At 33.4% G+C, this 22,045-nt stretch overlaps 2 protein-coding genes across 6 annotated transcripts; both read right to left on the reverse strand.

Moving 5' to 3' along the window:
* Positions 1 to 242: 242 nt before the first annotated feature.
* Positions 243 to 3,023, reverse strand: LOC112775171 (GCN5-related N-acetyltransferase 4, chloroplastic). 3 transcript variants are annotated; one of them, XM_029295435.2, is made up of 4 exons: positions 2,269 to 2,542; positions 2,042 to 2,111; positions 1,525 to 1,921; positions 243 to 679 (listed from the first exon to the last, which is right to left on the reverse strand). In XM_029295435.2, the coding sequence occupies exons 2-4, from the start codon at positions 2,052 to 2,054 to the stop codon at positions 382 to 384; spliced, it is 708 nt and encodes a 235-aa protein (XP_029151268.1). In that variant the 5' UTR covers positions 2,055 to 2,111; positions 2,269 to 2,542; the 3' UTR covers positions 243 to 381. The 3 variants fall into 3 exon arrangements, with proteins under 3 accessions (XP_029151268.1, XP_072082740.1, XP_025674445.1); XM_072226639.1 differs by having other exon boundaries at positions 2,066 to 2,111; positions 2,269 to 2,485; XM_025818660.3 differs by lacking the exons at positions 2,042 to 2,111; positions 2,269 to 2,542 and adding an exon at positions 2,659 to 3,023.
* A 6,641-nt stretch (positions 3,024 to 9,664) lies between these two features.
* LOC112776060 (uncharacterized) lies at positions 9,665 to 16,643 on the reverse strand. Of its 3 annotated transcripts, none has more exons than XM_025820024.3 (14): positions 16,430 to 16,643; positions 15,604 to 15,964; positions 15,154 to 15,392; positions 14,431 to 14,587; positions 14,251 to 14,328; positions 13,820 to 13,894; positions 13,587 to 13,706; positions 13,024 to 13,188; positions 12,341 to 12,863; positions 12,094 to 12,250; positions 11,828 to 11,937; positions 11,126 to 11,238; positions 10,292 to 10,652; positions 9,665 to 10,180 (listed from the first exon to the last, which is right to left on the reverse strand). In XM_025820024.3, the coding sequence occupies exons 2-14, from the start codon at positions 15,937 to 15,939 to the stop codon at positions 9,870 to 9,872; spliced, it is 2,745 nt and encodes a 914-aa protein (XP_025675809.1). In that variant the 5' UTR covers positions 15,940 to 15,964; positions 16,430 to 16,643; the 3' UTR covers positions 9,665 to 9,869. The 3 variants fall into 3 exon arrangements, with proteins under 3 accessions (XP_025675809.1, XP_025675810.1, XP_025675811.1); XM_025820025.3 differs by having other exon boundaries at positions 15,294 to 15,392; positions 16,430 to 16,628; XM_025820026.3 differs by having other exon boundaries at positions 12,364 to 12,863; positions 16,430 to 16,587.
* Between the last annotated feature and the right edge of the window lie 5,402 nt (positions 16,644 to 22,045).

The following is a 22,045-nucleotide window of genomic DNA, read 5'->3' on the forward strand; positions in this document are numbered from 1 at the left end:
AAGGAAAAGAATTAGAAGAAAAAAGCAGAGTCCCACTGCTCTGGAAGTTCAATACAAAAGCAGCTGATTTGAATGTTCATTACTTAATTTGTTTCCTTAATTAGCAAAACATTCTTTATTAAGATTTTCAATGTGCAAATTTCTATTGGATGTTGGATTCAGTTAAACGTTTGTTTCAAAAGGGAAATTTAGAATGGCTGGACAATTCTGTAATAGCTATAAATTTACTTGACACTGAAGCAAACTAAAAAATGCTCCAAAGTGATTTTGATTTATCTTTGGTTTGCTTATATACACACTCCAATTACAAGCCATCCACATCTAGCACCTTTCCTCCTCCATTAAATATATCACACATAGATATTTCTTCCTCTTATGTATCTAATTAGATACAGAAGCAGGTGAATTTTTGAGAAGCTTCATCATGAAGTTGAACTGAATATCAGGTGATGTCTTTGGCTGAGGCCAGGTTGCTCCTTCTGGAACCTTAATGCATTTGAAACCTTGGCCTTGATATAACTTAGTGGCCACCGGATTTTTCAAATCACAGTGCAATGCAATTGCGCGGCAACCCCAACTTCTGGCCTGTGATTCTGCCTTTGCTACCAATAGTTTAGCTATTCCTTTTCGCCTAAACTTTTCCCTCACTGCCACATTTGATATGTATGCAATTCCAGTCCTACAAGAAAGGGTTCACCATTAAAATGAAATGTAAACCATGTATAAAGATTAAAAGTTAGCTATTTTCAAGGGTTGGAGGGTTTAAAAGATTTCATGTATTAAAAAAAAAAGAGATTCCAGGTGAATAAAAGTCTTAAAGACTATTTTTGGCGTTTTTTTAAGGGAAATTATACTTTTCATAGTGATCAGTCTGAAGAGATCTAACCTTCAGTTTCAAACAAGCAAAAGTTTACAATATATTAAAAGAATTTAGTTTTGATGCACCGTAAGTGTAAAACAGTTTTTTCATATACATCTAATTACGTAACGACACATTAGTAAAAATAACTATCTTTTACATTGACAGCGTGAATGGTCACCCAAAAGATCAAATATGATTGGTCGACTGTATAAAACGCTTTTAAACTATCAATATGTCAAAATTAAACTCATAATACAATTGGAAGGTAACTTGTATGATATGTAGTACAGGGATATAATACAGTTAATTTTTTTAGCATTAGATTTTGGTCTGTAGGTTTTAACATAAAATAACTTTCTATAAAATAAAATTTCTGTTAGGTGCAACAACCAATATGTGCATACATTTTTAAACAAGTTTTCCTTTTTATGAAGAATATAGACAAAGCTACCAAAGTAAAAAAAAAATAATAAATACAAAAACCAGAACAATGACAGAAAAGAAAAGAACACATAATCTAGAAAGCCAAATTCTTAAGGAAGAAACCAAAGGCAAAAGTTGACAAGAACATAGGCCAGATTTAACTAAAAAATCTTAAAGACACGCAAATCCTCACTAATCCAAATTCCAAAAAAAAAAAAAAAAAGCAAGCTTTAACTTACCTTCTCTGTCTCAATGGTCCCTTTCTAGGTAGAAAGTCTGCAACAGTATCTACGGTCAATATACCAGCCACATAACCTTTATTGAGGCTGAATTTGCCATCAAATCCACCAATCTTGAAATCATCACTTCCAAACAAGAAAGTTTGATCGAGTGAGCTGCCGATAACAGCAACCAAACAGGTCCTTTTGCAGCCACTCGGTATGGAGACTCCGGCTAACATAGCAACCAATCTGTCCATCCTCAGAACGAAATCCAATGGGAAAGAATATTCAGGGAAGAAGGAGCTGCAGTGAGTTTCTGCGACTTCCCAACAGTCCTCTAACCTCGCCTCGCGGACTATGATTTCGGGAGACACAGTTGAGAACAAGTCAACCACTTGACTTGCCCTGCATAATCCTACATTCAAACATTAAAGCCTTTATACCACTTAAGAGAAGCTCTCTTTGAATAGGACAACATTCATATTCATTGTAATGAGTTATTATTCGAAACAAAAGAAGGGTAATATTGCTTTACCCCACATATTCATAATTCACTCACTGACTTCCATGAATAAATCAAAAGAGGCCGAGAAACCAGTGTGCTTCTGTACCAGATCAAATCAAAACCTAAAGTATGAAACTGGAAAATTGTTGGATAATCTAGTATACTATGCTACATTGCTAAATGTAGCTTACTAAGGTAGCATTTCACGAAGTTTTAAATTTTATGAACTAAATTATGTGCTACTGTTTGCTAAATACCATTCTCGCAAACTCAAATTTGGTTCTTTAAAAGATTCATTTGCACAATCATGCTTTCCCATCAACAATCTAGTTAAATTCTGCCCCAATCAAATCATCTTTCCCTCATTTGCCCAATTTTGCTGCTATGCTAGTGTTCCTAATAAGCCAAGTTGACCAACCCCATCAGTTTCCAAAAATTGAATGAATTCCAAATAGCCACCCCATTAATTGACCCTCTTCATCTTGTACACAGCTAAAAATGGTTGCTTTAATCACCCCATCAACTTAATTTCTGAAAAAGAAAATAACTTCAACATAAAAAGAAGAAGAACTCAAAGAACATGCATGACCCAGCAATCACTGTAACCAAGTCTTGAAGAAATTAAGCCACAAAGAAAGGGAAGGTACCTGATTGGGAGAGAGAAAGAAGTGAGAATTGATGAGGTGAAGATGAAGAAGAAGACCAAGATGGGATAGTGGTTGGTCTCTTGAGATTAAGATTGAAAGGTGAGATTTTTGAGGTGTTTAGTGTAGTAGGAGTTGGAGAGAGTGAGGTTCCAAGAGGAAGAAGAATAGACCGCATTTCGTGGAAGGGTGTTCTTGTATTGGTCTCAGAAGAATCCTAAGATTCTGTTTCTGGTTACTGTAAGGAGAGTGATGAGAAGTAATGAACAAGAACAGCATCAAAAAAAAAAAAAAAAAAAAAAAAAAAAAAATCATAACTACTAAGCTGCCAAATTGGACTGCTTAACTTACAAGATTGGTTGTCTCCACTGATTTTCTAAACTTGTGGGGTCCACCCACCTTGCATCTCTATCCATGTCTTCGGATTTTTTTATTATTATTTATATATGTTATTTCATGTTCCTATCAGGCTGTTATTAGATTCAGTGTAGATCTGATTTTATAACTATAGCTTAGTTGAAAAATCTTATCCCCCCAACCCCCCCAAAAAAAATCAAGATGAAAATCTCATATTAGTTCCAATAATCAGAACTTTTTTCACCTGTAAGAAATTATGAAATATTGTGATAAGCCATTTTTTATAAGACTCAGGTTTTTTAGGAGAATTTTATTTAATGTAGTTTAAAAAATTACTATCATATACGTATATAAATAAAAGTTTTTATCTCTAAAATAAACACAACAAGTAATAAAATAATTTTCTCTCCTTTTTTACATTAGAAATATTTCTTTTTTTTTTATTTCTGTGTAGTTTTAAACTACAATAATTATAATATTTATAAATATATAGATTACTTACATTATAGTGAGATAAGAGCATATTTATATTTCTCTATTTTATATTTATCTTCCTTATTTATTTTACAACACATTATCAGCACGAGACTCTAATCAAATTTTTAAGAAAACTCAAGTAATAAATTTTCATTATGTCGAAACTCTCTCATTTTGAATTCAATGCTCTTGGTATATCTGAAAACAATTATTTATCATGGATATTAGATGCTGCATCTTAATTTAATAGATCTTGGAGATACAATTAAGGCTGAAAATAATAATGCATTCCAGAAGGATAAAGCCAAAGCCATGATTTTTCTTCGTCGTCATCTTGACGAAAAATTGAAAAATGAATATCTCACATTAAAAGATTCTGCAGATCTTTGGAAAGACCTTAAAGAAAGGTACAATAATAAAAAAATGGTGATACTTCCTCAAGCCCGATATGAATAGACGCACTTGCGTCTACAAGATTTTAAATTCATAAATGAATATAATTCGGCAATGTTTCGAATCACCTCACGAATGAAATTGTGTGGGGAAAAGATATTTGATAATGATATGTTAGAGAAAACTTTCTCGACCTTTCATACCTCGAATGTGCTCCTGCAGCAGCAGTATCGAAAAAAAGGATTTAAAAGATATTCTGAGTTAATTTCTTGCCTTCTTGTTGCTGAACGCAACAATGAGTTGCTCTTAAAAAATCATGAAGCGCGCCCGCTGGCGCCGCCCCATTTCCTGAAGTAAATACGGCAAATTACCCCAGAAAAGGTAAATGGCAAGGTTTTAATAATAAGAAAAATTATGGAAGAAAAATGAATTATGTTCAAAAGAGAGGATCTCACCAGAAGTGGGATAAAGAAAGAAATATTGAGTAAAATAAATAAACAGAGGATAAGTGTTTCTGTTGTGGTGGAAAGGGTCATTGGTCACGTACCTGTCGTACCCCAAGGCACTTAGTCGATCTTTACCAGGCATCTTTGAAAAAGGATGACAAAGGAAAGGAAACAAATTTTGTTTCAAATGATGCTGAAAATTCCACTACTCATTATGATGTATCTGATTTCTTTGAGGATCCTGAAAGAAATATTAGTCATTTGATTAATGATGGAATGGTTTAATATGTGAGATTGTTAAGCATCTATGTTAATAAATAATGTAAGAAACTTATTGTAAAGTTTTATTTCCTATGTATTTAAAGTTTTAAATGTGATGTATATAAATAATGAAATATTAATATTTATACTTTAAAATCATTAAATGTATCAAGTTTTAAAATAAAATTTTAGTATATGACATTATGTACAGTGTTTCTTAAAAAAATAATTCCGATCAAGTATTCAATTTAACTGTGCATACTACTCATTTTATTATTATTATTTGTCTTTGAAGAAAATGGTAAGATAATGAAGATGTATGCCTTGCGGATAGTGCAAGTTCGCACACCATTCTCAAAAGTGATATATATTTTATCTATCTTGTGCCAAAAGAAGAATATGTTAATACTATTATTGGCTCAGGCAATGTGATTGAAGGCTCCGGAAGAGCTATAATTTTATTTTTCGGCGGAACAAAATTCATAATAAATAATACACTATTGTCTACTAAGTCTCTAAGAAACTTGTTGAGCTTTAAAGATATTCGTCGAAATGGATATCATATTGAGACCATGAATGAGGGAAATCATGAGTACTTATGTATCACAACTCATGATTCAAATAAAAAGGTTATATTAGAAAAGTTGCCCTCACTTTCATCTGGGTTATATTATACCAAAATTAGTGCAATTGAATCACATGCCACTGTAAACCAGAAGTTTACTAACCCAAATGAATTCATAACTTGGCACGACCGATTGGGTCATCTGGGAACAACCATGATGCGGAGAATTATTGAAAACTCCCATGGATATTCACTAAAGAACCAGAAGATTCTTAAATCTAGTGAATTTTGTTGTGCTGCATGTTCTCAATGGAAGTTAATTTTAAGGCCATCACCAGTAAAGATTGGATTTGAGTCCCCTGAATTCCTAGAAAGGATTCAAGCTGATATATGTGGACCTATTCATCCACCATGTGGATCTTTTAGATATTTTATGATCCTGATAGACGCATCTTCGAGATGGTCACATGTGTGCTTATTGTCTTCTCGCAACCTGACGTTTGCGAGATTACTGGCTCAAATTATTCGATTAAAAACACAATTTCCAGAAAATCCAATCAAAACAATTCGTCTTGATAAGACTGGTGAATTTACTTCCCAAGTTTTTGATGCTTATTGTATGGCTAATGGAATAAGTGTTGAACATCCAGTAGCTCATGTTCACACACAAAATGGGTTAGCAGAATCACTTATTAAGCGCCTCCAATTAATTGCTAGACCCTTACTTATGAGAACAAATCTTCCAACCTCGATTTGGGGGCATGCTATTTTACATGCCGCAACACTTATTCGGTTGAGGCCAACGAGTTACCATCAATTCTCCCCTATGCAATTAGCTTTTGGCCAGCAGCCAAATGTTTCCCATTTAAGAATATTTAGGTGTGCAATATATGTTCCCATTGCACCACCTAATCGCACCAAAATGGGACTCCAGAGAAAATTAGGGATATATATTGGATATGATTCTCCCTCTATAGTGAAGTATCTTGAGATACAAACTGGAGATGTATTTAAAGCCCGGTTTGCGAATTGTCATTTTGATGAATCAAAATTTTCAACATTAGGGGGAGAGAATAAGCTTCTTGAAAAGGAACTTAATTGGAATGCATCATCGTTGATGCATTTAGATATTTGAATAGGGCAATGTGAACTAGAAGTTCAAAAGATAATACATTTACAAAGAATAGCAAATGAATTACCTGATGCATTTTCCGATACAAAGAGGATAACCAAATCTTATATACCAGCGAAAAATACCCCAATTCGAATTTAGGTCCCGGTCGGACAAATAGCCACTGAAGCAAATTCACGCCAGAAGCGTGGCAGGCCTGTCGGTTCCAAAGACAAAAATCTTCGAAAGAGAAAAGAGGTAAATACTATTCCTGTTGAAAAAGACATAGTAAAGACACCTGCAGTTGTCCAAAATTTTGATATAATTTTAATGCCAGAAGACGTTTAGGTACCTGAAAATTGTGAAAATAACGAGATCTCGATAAATTATGTCTTTACAGGAGAGAAATGGGACCGAAATAAGACAATTGTCAATGAAATATTTGTATATAATGTGACATTAAATATCATGCATGAAAATAAGAATCTTGAGCCAAGATCAGTCGAAAAATGACGACATAGAAATAATTGGCCAAAATGGAAAGAAGTCATGAAGGCTTAATTAGACTCACTTGCAGAACATGAAGTCTTTGGACATGTAGTCTGTACACCTGAAGATGTAAAACCTGTTGGATACCGATTGGTATTTGTAAGAAAACGAAATGAGAAAAATAAAGTTGTGCACTACAAAGTTCGATTTGTGGCACAAGGTTTTTCACAAAGGCCCGATATAGATTATGAAGAAACATATTCCCCTGAAGTGAATGCGATAACATTGCGTTATTTGGTCTGTTTATCTGCATATCATAAACTGCATATGCATTTAATGGATGTGGTAATAGCTTATTTATACGGCTCATTAGATCGGGATATCTATATAAAAGTCCATGAAGGACTAAAGATATCTAAACCATCCAATGAATGTTCGCAAGGGTTATACTCAGTCAAATTGCAAAGATCTTTATATGGTTTGAAGCAATCTGGACGAATATGGTATAATCGTCTTACTGAGTATCTGGCCAAAAATGGATTCAAGAATGATAATATCTATCCATGTGTTTTCATAAAGAAATCTGCATCTGGATTCATTATAATTGATGTATACGTTGATGATTTATATATCATTGAAACTCTTGAAGAGATTCCAACAATTATAAAAACTCTAAAAGAAGAGTTTGAGATGAAAGATCTTAGAAGGACTAAATTTTATCTCGGCCTGCAGATCGAACATATAAAAAATGGGATATTTATTCATCAAACAACATACACAGAGAAGATCTTGAAGAGATTTTATATGGATAAGTCACATCCATTAAGTACCCCAATGATCGTAAGATCTTTGGATGTGGAAAAGGATCAATTCCGTCCTAAGGAAGAAAATGAAGATATCCTTGGTCCTGAAGTACCATATCTTAGTGACATTGGAGTACTAATGTATCTTGCTAATAATACACGACCTGATATATCATTCGCGGTGAATTTACTAGCAAGGTATAGTTCCTCTCCAACAAGAAGACATTGGAGTGGAATCAAGCAAATCTTTCGATATCTTCAGGGAATGGTTGATATGGGATTATTTTATCCCTATGAATCCAAGTCACAATTAGTTGGCTATGCAGATGCAGGATATTTGTCTGATTCACATAAAGGGAGATCTCAAACAGGATATCTGTTCACATATGGTGGTACAGCTATATCATGGAGGTCCACGAAACAGACGATAGCAGCAACCTCCTCTAATCATGCTGAAATATTAGCGATACATGAAGCAAGTCGCGAGTGTTTTTGGCTCAAGAGTTTGATCCAATATATCCTGTCATCATGTGGACTGATTGATCATAAGATAGCTCCAACTGTCCTGTTTGAAGATAATACAACATGCATTGCTCAACTTAAAGGCGGATACATCAAAGGTGATAGAACAAAGCATATTTCTCCCAAATTCTTCTTCACTCATGATCTTCAAAATTAGGGGACAATTGATGTCCAATAGATCCGCTCAAGTGACAATCTGGCATATTTATTCACAAAGTCACTCCTAAAATCCTCCTTTAAAAGATTGGTACATGAGATTGGGATTTGCCGATTTCGAGACATTAAATGATGTCGATAAGAGGGGGAGACTGTACTCTTTTTTTCCTTGATCAGATTTTTTCTCATTAGGTTTTTCTTGACAAGGTTTTTAATGAGACAGTCGCCATCACAAAGGATATTGTACTCTTTTTTCTTCACTAAGGTTTTCCTACTGAGTTTTTCTTTAGTAATGTTTTAATGAGTCATAATCCTAAATGGTCATTTAAAGGAGAGTGTTATAATAAAATAGCCTGAGGTGGATGCCCATTTTCCACAAGACTCAGGTTTTCAAGGAAAATCTTATTTAATGTAATTTGAAAAACTATTATCATGTACACATATAAAGAGAGGCTTTTGCCTCTGAGAAAAATACAACAAGCAATAAAATAATTTTCTCTCCTTCCTTATGTTACAAATATTTCTCTCTCTTTTATCTTTGTGTAATTTTAAACTACAATAATTATAATATTTATAAATATATAGATTACTTATATTATAATGAGATAAGAGCATATTTATATTTTTCTATTTTATATTTATCTTCTTTATTTATTTTACGATATGAAAAACATTTATGTGAAACTAATAAAACTCATGCAGCGTGGAAATAGAACAACCTTGCCATTCTTACCTGATTTGAATGGTTACCAAGTTACTGCATTGCATGTGCACGTGCATCACGAATTCATATTATAAATTAAGGTCTTGTTGTATATTCTAAAGAAGCACTTAGGATCATTATTAACAAAAAATCACAAAATTATTTAAAAAATATATATTTTTTTATATTAATGCGTTAAATACATAAAAAAATATAAGATTTTATTATTATATTTTTTAAATATATTCTTAAAACAAAAAATAGTTACCCTACAAATTATAAGCCGATTGGAAAAAAAATAAAATAGAAAGATAATTGTTAATTTAACATTTTTTTTGTCCACGATAATTTTTAACTTGATAAGTCAAAGACTAATTTGTTACGAATTTAAACTCCATTTAAGAGTCTGTCACCAATAGATTTTTTATTTTATATTACCAAAGATAGAAGACTCAAACCCGTGACCTCTTAGGAGAGTATGGAGAGACTATACCATTTAAACTATAATTCATTAGCTCTGTCACCAATAGATTGCACAAAATAGAATTCGAACTCCTAACACTTATCTAACACTTATTTAAATAGACAAGTACTACGAAACCAACCCAAGTTGGTTAATTGTTCATTTAACCTACTAACTGGTTTTTGCATTGTAAATATAAACGTGTGCAATTTTAGGGAGAAAATTTAATGTTAGTTATGAAAAAGAAATTTACAATACCGAAAGAAAGATAAAATAAAGGCTATTAATTAGACAAATCTTCATCAACAATTAAATCTAATTTCATTTTTACAAGTAGCAGAACAAAAAATGGTCTTAAAAGAATAGATTAGAAGTTAGAACCCCTATAACATGAGTGGAAAATTGAAGATTCTAACATGTCTCACTTTGGGCTATAGTAACCAGAAATCAAGGATACATTTCAAGCACCTAAAACTGAACAGGGAGATCTTTCAAGAAAGCCAAGGTATGGGGAGAGGTAGACTTTCCAAATAAAGAACACCATCGCGGAAGCTTCGAAAGAACTCGTTCGGTTATTGGCGTTATTCTGCCAACATCAGTCCTGAGTTTCAGCAGAGGCCTGTCAGTTTCATGAGTTGTCCGAGTCGAAGCCGATCTCCAATAAAGATTCAGATCGAATATTGTTGGCGCATTCTTTCCTCCGGAAAACTGAATAATGTGCCAACCATCCACATTAGTCTTTTTGTCAACTGAAATCAATTCTTCTGAATTCTCTGCATCTAAGGAGTGAAAAACAAACATTACTTCAGACTTAAGAGGGTATCATAAAAAGGATTGGAAAACAAATAGAAGTATAAAAATATGAACAACTACAAGAGAAAAATAAGTACCTTCTAATTCGAAATCTTCTATTTCGTTGGTGTTGATCGCAAGAACCCACCGGACGGAACCCTTTGTATTAATTGAAACTCGTGAAGTTCTTCGATTTCCTTTGGTATCACTTTCGACATTCATTGTAGGAATATCTGATTCATTCCAACCGCTTGAAGCATCGTTATCGGTCCGACAACCATATTTGACCAAGAAGGTTACAAAATCAACTGTTTGGTCTCTCCCACATGTAAAACCTTCATCAATCTGTTCTGCCTCCTTGTTCAATTTTCCAGGAGTAGTAGAAAATAAAGATACATATGACACAGGATTCTGGCTTTCATAAGGTTTTCTTCCAGTCACATCCACAACATGTACAACCTAAAAGTACAGAAACAAGGACTGAATTATACTTGTTTATGTTGGCTAATCAACTTAAATTCATCAAATGCAGTTCAATTTTATTTTTAGCATAAATGGAAAAAGTACACAGGAAAGAGTATAGAAGGAGCAAAAGTGCACTCAAATGATTATAAAATAATCCGATATACCCCAAAGATTATTTCCACAAGTCAAAACTGCTCTTCGATTATCTTAACCTTCTACTAGTTTGTATAATCTCTCAAATGGCTAAACATCTAAAGAAACCATTTCCAGTTTGTATACACAATGGAAGGCAATCTTGAATTGTAAAAACAATCTTGGGAGAGCATATCAGACTATTTTCTAATCTTTTGGGAGTACTTTTGTCCCCTCTACACTCTTTCGTGAGTACTTTTGTATATTTACTCTGAAGTGATCGTCAATCCAGAACCAAAAAGAACGGAATAATATACATGCCGATTGAAACTTACATTCACAGCTCTAGCAGTGTCTTCAGAAAATGGTGGAACAACACCTGAGGATACAATTGCAAGTGATAAACCAAACAACACCAAAGTAGCTAAGATGATTGCCCTTTTTGCACCTGCACACCAATTTAACATTAAGATAAACATCAGATGCTTTAGAGCTATATATATATATATATATATATATATATATGATTGGAAGTCTTAAACTATCCTCCTAATTCTAGACTTTATCATTTTGATATACATTCAAATTCTTTCCCATTTAACTATTTAAGTACTAGGAGGATGAATTAGGATTTTTAATCATTACATATTCCTTTATGTCAGAAAATTCGTTGCTATACTTCGTAACTTATACTTGACAATCCCTCAAACACAAACGATAATTAAAATATTCTGAAAATAAGTAAAGTTTATTCTTATTGCATTTATTTTTAGTGTAGTAGAAGATTTGCTTTTGCTGTCGTTTCCAAAAATTGTGATTTAAGTATACATACATTTTAATCTTTAATTTAATTTTGAAAGCTAATGGTTTACTTAGTAAAATCATTGACGATAAAATTTTAGTTAGTTTCAGTAAACATGTGCTGTGATAATTGAATTTCTTTCATAACTCAGCAACATCAAAAGCCAAGCAAAGTAGCCATCCCATTATTACTAATAAGTTTTCAATATTACTTCGGATTAGATAGTAAACAAAACCTGATAGATGGACATATGAAAGGAGATACACCAATGTCAGACACAAGACAACAGCAATGAATGCACCAATAAAAAAATTTCCAAGCCACTCAGGAGTGCCACCAGGATTCCTGCATAGTCATGAAAAGTAGATAAGAAACTGACTACAAAACTAAATCTTTTTATGACAAACTCATAAGCAATAGGCATGGCTCGTATAAAGGTTGTTTCTTGTATCTATTAGTAAAAACAGAATAGAAAGAGGGGGACAAAAACATAACATTTACCTATCAAGGCGAACCATACCCCCAACAACTGTGGCAGCAAGCCGAATAAAAGTTCCAGCAGAAAATAAAATTGGTATGGCCAATCCTATGAGCAAGGTTACCAGCTTGAGTGGTTTCGGTAACCTGGCAGGGGTTAACGTTGCCTCAAAAAATCCATCTGAATATTTCAACCGGAATTTAGCATTAGGAGAGAGGGAGAAAAAAAAAGTTGTTCTAACAAGTAGAGAGAAGAGGTTGTGATAGTTACATGCAAACGTCGGAGAAACTAACCAAACAAGAGCCAAGTATGAAGACCCAATTTTAAAGTAGTTTCCCAAAGTGAGAAGAATAAGCCACACAAAGGATCCAGCTTTATAGAGCCATCTTTCGGCCTCCAACTTGGCAATATCAGCTTGAATAATGGCTGGCAGTTGCCTTCTCTTTGAGTGTACATTTAAAAGATAAATTTTGAGTAGAAGATAACCGAAATGTTGACCAGTAAATGCTCCAAGAAAAGCCGGTGCACCAAATAATCCAATCACCAACCATGGGCTTGAAACATATGGTACAGGTGATGAACATATCAAAGGGAGAATAAACGCAACAAGGAAGACAAAACTTAGGGAAAAAAACATCATCAGGAGAACGCTCAAGCATGACAAGGCCAGTGAAGCCATAGCTGGTTTACCACCCATAACCAACGATGTAGTCCATATTAGAAGTGATTGCATTATCACTGAGTTGTGGAGCATATTTGCAAGCTTTTGACGGTAAACAACCATATATGTCCCCTGAAAAGATCAAAGGCGGCAAAGAAATTTATAATCATCCTCATACAGAAAACAATGCACCACATACATAATAAAGCAGGGAATGGAAATACAGTTGCCATAACTCTGAAAATTTTTGAAAATAAAAAAAAATAAAATAAAACATGGCATTATATAGTACCAAAATGTCAAAATAGATGGCATTGTTGTTGCTTATATCATCCTCTGACTCTGTTGCATTGCCGACTGGAAAGTCGGCAGATGCACCAATATGAAGCAGGAAAGCAAGCATATTGTCCCCCAGATGTTGAAGAGAACCTTTTTTCAGAAGCTCTAATTTGTCATTCTGCATCAGGGAAAAGATACATGAGACATGCAAACATTTGAAGCCGTTTTTACCCCGGACATCTCCCAATTCTGCCACCACCGCTTTTTATTCATAAATGCTACTCATTAATAAATTATAGGGTACAGTACATTAGTCAAGCCTAAAATATCCATAGTGACAAAATTATATTGAACACACATTCTTCATCTGATCAGTTCTTTGTAATAACTATACCTTCACTTATCAAGTGGTTAATTCTTATTCTTATGTTCTTTAACTAAAACAAGTTAATGTTAATATATATTCTCAATGACTTATTTCAGCACATCAACAACACTATGTATTTCAATGTTTGGCAATAAAGTACTAAAAAGCAGTCGCATTATTTTGAAAAAACTGCAAGAACAGAAGGAGACCTTGGTATGATATACGGCGGTGTTATCTACATATGCAAAATCAAGCCCAGAAAGGCCAGCAACTTCTTTGTATACTTGGAAATCTGTCGCAGATTTTATGGCTCCTGAAGCGAAAAGATCCTGCAGCATTAATGTTAGCTAATATAAGGGATATTTTAAAGACATTAAAAATAAAATCATTGACAAAAAGCGGTACCAAAAAAGAAAAAGGTTAAATGAAGGAATCTACAAACCTGTGCAATAGTCTGGCCAGATGGGTACTTCGCTGCCAAAGCAAAGTTCTCAATAGCCCATGGATTGGGACCAGCCTACTAAATGCAAAGCCACTAATAAGAATGTAGAGCCATAAATTTATTATCAGAATTCACAAACAAATTCCAGGAAGAATCAGATATGGATGTCAAAATAGCTAAATCACCATGCTACATTCGAAAATTGATTTAACTACTTTTTCTTATGGGAATTCAGTTTTCAAACTTGAGGCATGAACATTGGTAGGTTATAAAAAAGGCTTGGAGTGAAAATATTAATTTCAATATAATTCAAAAGACAACTATGACACCATTACTCTGTACATTCTATTTGTTTCAATTAGCAAAGAAGAGAGGCAACTTGCAAATAGTGGAACCAAAAGAAATAGCACCATGAGTATCAATAACCAGACCTGAAAAATACTAGACTTCCCTCCAATGCCCATGGCCTCCAGATCAATTGCCATACGAACAGTACTACTCCAAGGATGCTGCATCAACAAATTTATTTACTTTTGCAGCAAGGATTATTTTATAATAAATTAAAAATTCAGGTAACAATTTAAGAATACGTTGAAAGTAGAATTCCAAACCTGGGTTATGAAGCTGTGAGCACCATCGAGACCCTCCTCCTCGCCAGTATTGAATAAGAATATAACACCTCTCTTCAATCCATGAGCCCACTGAGAAATTCCACGAGCAAGTTCCAGCATGACACCGACACATGAACTACAATCTCCAGCCCCTTCCCTGTAAAATCAATGCTATATATTTAGTGGCAAATGATAAGATTGGAAAAAATCATTAAATATCTCATATGTCATATACTCAAAGCAGACCCTTCACAGGTTTTTGTAGAATTTCAGAAACAAAGCACCAAGTCAAACAATGAATGGCAGTTGAATAATATTCTAATAAAGTGATCTTCCTATAAAAGTACTAGTATTTCATCATTAATCTTCCAATTGACCTACTCCTGTACATTAGTTTCAAATCATTATAATAGCAGGAAGTGATGTCTTAATGTTTCACAGTTACAGATCAAAGAACTACATATTCCACTGTTTTAAAGTGACTAATGTGTTAACAATTCATCAAAACACAAACACATATAAGAATATGTGTAATATCAAATCTTTCTCCTTGCATATAGGGGATCCAACAATATTACCCTCCCCCGGTTCATAACATATTTGTCAGTAAATTGCGCCAAACATGAGTACATCCCAAAAACTGTTAGCATTATATTGGAAATTTTATAAATAAACATTGTTATAAAACAGAAGTATGGGAGTAGATAGATGAAGAAAACATACGTTGAAAAAACAGTATCAATATGAGAAGAGACCAGAATAGAATGCTCTCTTGCTTCAGATACATATTTTGGCAAGATTCTTACTACGACATGACTCAGATCTGAATAAACAAGTGTTTTCCCCATAAATAAGCCACTGACCAGGCGATTTGCACCAGACTTTGCATGAAAAAGATCCACTTCGACATCCACCTCCCAGTGAGCTGTTTTCTTGATGGTTTGAGATGCTGTCAAAACATACTGCAAGATGAAGCATGTTAAATGAACTGCACAATTAACAGAGAATGGACTATCAAGACCACACTCAATTTAAATAGATTGTTCTGTTGCTATTCACATTATGATCCCGCAAATTATTTTCTTACTCGCAATACAGTACCAGTAATGTTTCTTTCATTGACTTCAATAGCAATACTAAAAAAGGAAACACCAACAAAGTCGAGGATCCAACCTGCAGGGCGCTATGTAGAGCATCGGAACCAACAGGATGAGGGCCGAACTCAGTCAAGGCCTTGACATGCTTGAATGCCTCAATCTCTGAGAAACCTCTTTTGCCAGCCTGTTCTGAGGTAAGAGGCATAGGCATGTTCTGAAACTGGTAATTATAAATGGATGAACAGCTATAAGTGATTATCAATAACAAAGCCAGCCACACATATGAAGACCTCCTTGGATTCCCGAGCCGAACATTTGCGCGGATTTCAACACCATCACTAGGCTTTTCACTTGCTTCACCACTGCTTGACCCTTTAGATGCAGCCGAAGCTGTTTCGCGCCTCTGCCGCATTTCGAGCGAATCTGGTGACAATTAGCTGCTCAAGTTCGTGCAAGACATGTACAAAAATTATCAGTGCAATGCTACAATATAAAATCTACCAACAAAGAAAACTATAATGGCATATAACCAATACCACCAATTCATTGATCAATTAATAGTTCTCAATTGGGGTTCACAAATTAAGTAAAACCACAAGAAAAAACAAGTCTTTTAAACAACCGATAATGTAACATCATTCTATAGGAATAGGACTATAAAATTGAACAAACTAAAAACAAGTGAATAATTCTGAACCCCGGATAACATAAACTGATAAATAGAAGGGAAAAAACTACTAACTTGATCCCATTCATATATTTATCTCCAAATCCAAATCAGACCGATTATTAGAGAGCGAATTAGGCAATTAAAGTCAACGGAATAAACATGATTGATATCGTTATGGAAGTGCAATCCAAAATGAATGAAACAACGAAAGTGAAGAAGATGAGAAGAGAACCTGTGTGAGAATTGAATTGAAGGGAAGAAAGTTGAATGATGATATGGTTAAGAGAAAGAAGAACAGAGTGGGATTGAGACTTGAGAGTGAGTTATGTTGCGATGAATTGGAGATGGTGGTTTGACCCAAACACACAGCTCATCACTCATTCACTCAGTACTCAGCTACTTCGTGTTTTTGGGTTCTATATATTTAACTCAAAGATATTCCTCTTATCTTTTTTCTTTTTATCTTTGAGAAAGATTTATCTATCTATTCTTTGTTTTGGCATTAATTTGTGCTTTTACGTATTATCAATTTAAAAATAGAGAAAAACGGGAGGACATGTAAGATTATTGTTTTTAGCTGGTATTTTTAGTTATTAATTTAATTTTTTAATTTAATAATTTAATAATATATTTTGACTTTAAATTTTTAAATATTATAAATTAGCTGTTAGTTAAAAATAATAAATTCTACCGATCTTTTAATATTTCTGTTAAAATATTATATATGTATATCTAATTATTATATATTATCACTTAAACGAAAGTAACTATCTTTTAAAAGTTTATCAAAATCGTTTATTTTTTAGGTTAAAAAGATAATTTTTTTTAAATAAAATAAAATAATATAAAATATTTGAATATATTTATAGAATGTTTTTTATTAGAATTAGAAAAAATAGACTTGACAAATATATAAGTAATTTTTTTTTTATTTTTTATATTGAGTTGACAATAATTTTTTTAAGATTACTGACTAGTGAAGTGTTAATTTTAAATGTGGTATTATTTATGGTACAAAAATTAAATTTTCTAATTTCTAAGGGATAAAAATTGAATATTTTAATTTCTATTTCAAAAAGATTAAAAAGCTTAAAATACAAAAATCATATTTTTTAATTTTGATTCCTCTCATAATTTTAAAAAACATGAAAAATTATAATATTAAGAGGATATTACTCATCTCACTTCTAAAAAAAATTAGTCGTAATTTTTTATACAGAAGTAGAATTATTTTTATTATTTTTATAAAATAATATTAATATTAATTAAATTTTACAAACAATGCAAAGTACATTTCTCGAGTGTCTTGTTATGTTGTTATTAAAAAAATTAGATTTAAACCATAATTACATAAATAATATTTGCATTAATTTTTTTATATATCCCTATCAACTGATAATTTACAATTTTTCTTTTTTGGTAATAATCTCGACAAAGTTATTCATGAAATTGAAAATTAATATAAACTTAATAAAAACCCAAAAACTTATATGCGAAAATTTTCATATATATATAAACAACAACAACAACAAAGTCTTGTCTCATTAGGTGGGGTCGGCTACATGAATCAAATAATGTCATTGAGTTTTGTCATGTATCATATCTACAGAGACCGTTTACATGTAGATCTCGTTTGACTACCTCATGGATGGTCTTCTTAAGTCTTCTTCTGCCTTTCACTCCTTGTCCATCTTCCATCTCATTTACCCTCCTAACTGGGTGTTCTGTCGGTTTTCTTCTCACATGTTCAAACCACTTGAGACGCAATTCTACCATCTTTTCCACAATGGGTGCTACTCCAACTCTCTTCCTTATATCTTCGTTCCTTATTTTATCCCATCGCGTATGACCACTCATCCATCTCAACATCTTCATCTCTGCCACATTCAACTTATGTTCGTGCTCCCCTTTGACCGCCCAACACTCTGTACCATAAAGCATAGCCAGTCTTATAGTAGTGCGATAGAATTTACCTTTAAGTTTTAAAAGCATTTTTTTGTCACATATAAAACCAGAAGCACTCCGCCATTTTGACCAACCTGCTTGGATCCTATGATTTACATCATGTTCAATCTCTCCATTATCCTGTATAATGCACCTAAGATACTTAAAACTTTTAACTTTTCATATGATGTTTTCTCCAATCTTCACCTCTATATTAGGATTTTTCCTTTTTAAATCGAACTTACATTCCATATATTCCGTCTTGCTACGGTTTATGCACAGACTATATACTTCTAAAGCTTCTCTCCATAAGTCGAGCTTCTTATTTTGGTCTTCCCTTGACTCTTTCATAAGGACGATATCATCGGCAAAAAACATGCACCATGGCACAGGCTATTGGATGTGCTCTGGGAGTACTTCCAATACTAATGTGCAAAGGTATGGACTTAAGGATGATTCTTGGTGTAATCCTATACTAATAGGAAATTCCTCTTCACACCACCTTGAGTCTTCACACTAGTTGTGACCCCATCATATATGTCTTTAATTGCACGAATATATACGATCCTTACTCTCTTCTTTTCTAAAACCTTCCATAAGACCTCCCTTGTCACCCTATCGTACGCTTTTTCCAAATCAATAAACACCATATGTAGATCACTTTTATTACTACGATACCTCTCTATCATCCTTCTTAGCAGGTATATAGCTTCGGTAGTGGATTTGCCTGACATAAATCCAAATTGGTTCTCTGTTACTTGTGTCTCTTTTCTCAACCTCAGTTCTATCACCATTTCCCATAACTTCATGGTATGGCTCATGAGATTGATCCCTCTATAGTTTTCGCAACTTTATATGTCCCCCTTATTCTTGTAGATAGGTACCAAAGTGCTCTTTCTCCACTCATCAAGCATCTTCTTTAACCTTAAAATCTCATTAAAAAGTTTGGTTAACCAGTTGATGCCTTTTCCTCCAAGACCCTTCCAAATCTCAATCGGGACATTATCAGGTCCTACTGCCCCTGTCATTTTTCATCTGCTTTAGAGCCTTTTTTACCTCGAAGTCTCGAATCATTCGATAGTAGACTAGTAGTCAAAGTTTTTATCTTCTTCCCTTGTGCATAACCGACCAAGACTCGGAAGAGTCTTATATCCTTTATTAAATAACTCGTAGAAGTAGCTCTTCCACCTTTCATTAATTTTCTCCTCTTGAGCCAGCACCTCTCCACTCTTATCATTTATACACTTAACTTGATCCAAATCTCTCGTTCTTCTTTCATGACTTTTTGCGATTCTATATATACCTTTTTCTTCTTCTTTCGTACCCAAAGACTGGTAGAGACCTTCATATGCTCTTGTTCTTGCTTCACTTATAGCCATTTTTGTCTCTTTCTTAGCCGTCTTATATTTTTTCCAATTATCTGCATTGCGGCATAAAGACCACTCTTTAAAGCACTCCCTTTTTATCTTTATATTTTCTTGTACACTCGCATTCCACCACCATGACTCCTTGTCTCTTCGTCCTATTCCTTTAGATTCACCAAAACTTTCTTTTGCTATTCTTTTAATAACTTCTGCTATCCCCCTCCACATCTCTTTCGCGCTTCCATTCCCATCCCGGCCATTTTTCCTCTTCTCCTACCCGTCTTAGGAAGCTTCTTTGTTCCTCACTTTTCATCCTCCACCACCTCGCCCTTGGATTCTTCGTATGATGTCTTTTCCTCAACTTTTCCTCAACGCAAAAATCCATGGCGAGCATCCTACGTTGTATTGTCAAACTCTCTCCCGGGATAATTTTACAATTAATGCAAAAATTTTTATTGACTCTTCTCAACAAGAAGAAGTCAATTTGAGAGCTTGTCATGCCACTCTTATAGGTTATAAGATGTTCATCTCCCTTTTTAAAACATGTATTTGCGATGAGAAGGTCAAAGGTTGAGAAAAAGTCCAAAATAGTTTTACCCTCGGTATTGATCACCCCAAAAACCATGACTTCCGTGAATACTTCCATATCCAGTTACTTCTCTTCCAACATGGCCATTTAAATCTTCTCTTAAGAAAATCTTATCTCCCGAAGGTATGTTTTGGACCAAACTCTCTAAATCTTCCCAAAACCTTATCTTGTACTGTTTGTCCGAACCCACTTGCGGTGCATAGGCGCTAATCACATGCAAAGCACCTCCCTCCACTATAAGTTTGATAGAGATGATCCGATCTCCCACCCTCTTGACATTCACTACGTTCTTCTTCAACTGCTTATCCACAATAATACCAACCCCATTCTTATTCTTCACATTTTATGTATACCAAAGTTTGAAACCGGAAGTATCCAACTCTCTACCCTTCGCACCAACCCGTTTTGTTTCTTGTAGGCACTTAATGTTAATCTTCTTCCTTGTCATGGTGTCCACCACCTCTATGAATTTTCTTGTTAGAGTACCGATGTTCCATGTCACAAATCTCAACATTCTGTCGCTCCAACCTTTACCTTTTACTTTGTGAACTAGTTTACTTATTCTCGTCCGTTCACAAAAATACGGGAACTCTTACTCATTTAACACTACATCCGGGTACCGATGCAGTAGCTCTTACTCATTTGACATCGTACTCGAGCCATACAACGCGTTACTTCTGGACAACGACCTAGTTTTAGCGCAATAATATTTTTTATTCATGTCATGGGGATTCGACTATATTTTTATGCTGGTTGTCGAAGACTTAACACAACCCTCCTCCTTTATCCGGGTTTGGGACTGGCTATATATCACAAGTGTAATGTAGGCGGAGTTATTTTCTTATATATATATATGTATGTATGTATATATATTGTTTTTTCAATAAAAGGGGGATTATTTAATGCCCAAACTTAGTAGCGTTCCAGCTTTTGTGATCGAGCTAGTGCTTTTATTAGGAGGCATACCGCCACCATAAAAAATTTGGTTAGTAGGTGTCTCTATCAAAGATGCAAACACAGTGAGTATAGATTTTTTGTTTGGTAAGATTAGACCCAAACTATTTATACAAAAATACAAATAAATTTAATGTTTGGTGAACTACTATGGAGGCGCCTCTTTAATTTGCTCAATCAAAGATATGATGAGCAGAATCGGCGGTGAAGATCAACCATTTCTGTGCTGATATGCTTGCCAATAATACCCATCATTAGGTGCTGATATGCTTTGTCAAACAGAAAAATCGAAATAAAGGTTAAAATTTGTAGTCAAAATTTAAAATTTTTTAGGTGCTAAAATAATTATTTATTCTTTAATTTTTGTTGTTTTTGGGATGTAACCCACTATCCCCATCTCTTATAAGTTATAAGTAAACAAAATTTTTGTCCTGCACTACTGCACTAAATAGTGGTGGAATTAAAAATTTTATAAGATAAAATTAAATTAAATACAAAATAAATTAAAATATAATATAACAAAGATTAATAAAATATAATTTTTAGCACGTACATCAAGTCAATAATTATATTATTAAGTAAAAGTCAATATTGAATGACATAAATTTTAGTATTTTAGAATTATTCGACCATATTTGATAAAAGAAAAAGTATAAAGAATTAATTATTAGTTAATCAACATTAATCAATTTAAATTTATAATTTAAGATTCAGAGTTAATAATTTATGATTTAGGGTTTATATTTAAGAAAAAAAATATAATTTTAAAATAATTGACCAATGTAAGCTAGAAAAAATTTCATCACTTAGCATTACGTTTCACATAAAAATAAAATAACTCGTTATTATATTTGAAGTAATTTTTTTAAAATTTAATTATTCCGTCACTATATATAATTTTATCAAATTTTTAATTAAATTCTTATATTTTTTTCTTTTTAATTGACAATTTTTTTTTGAAAGTCAAAATAAGCTCAACATATTCGGTGGAGCATAC

Source organism: Arachis hypogaea, chromosome 19 (genome assembly GCF_003086295.3).
Source record: "Arachis hypogaea cultivar Tifrunner chromosome 19, arahy.Tifrunner.gnm2.J5K5, whole genome shotgun sequence".
Taxonomy (NCBI): Eukaryota; Viridiplantae; Streptophyta; class Magnoliopsida; order Fabales; family Fabaceae; genus Arachis; species Arachis hypogaea.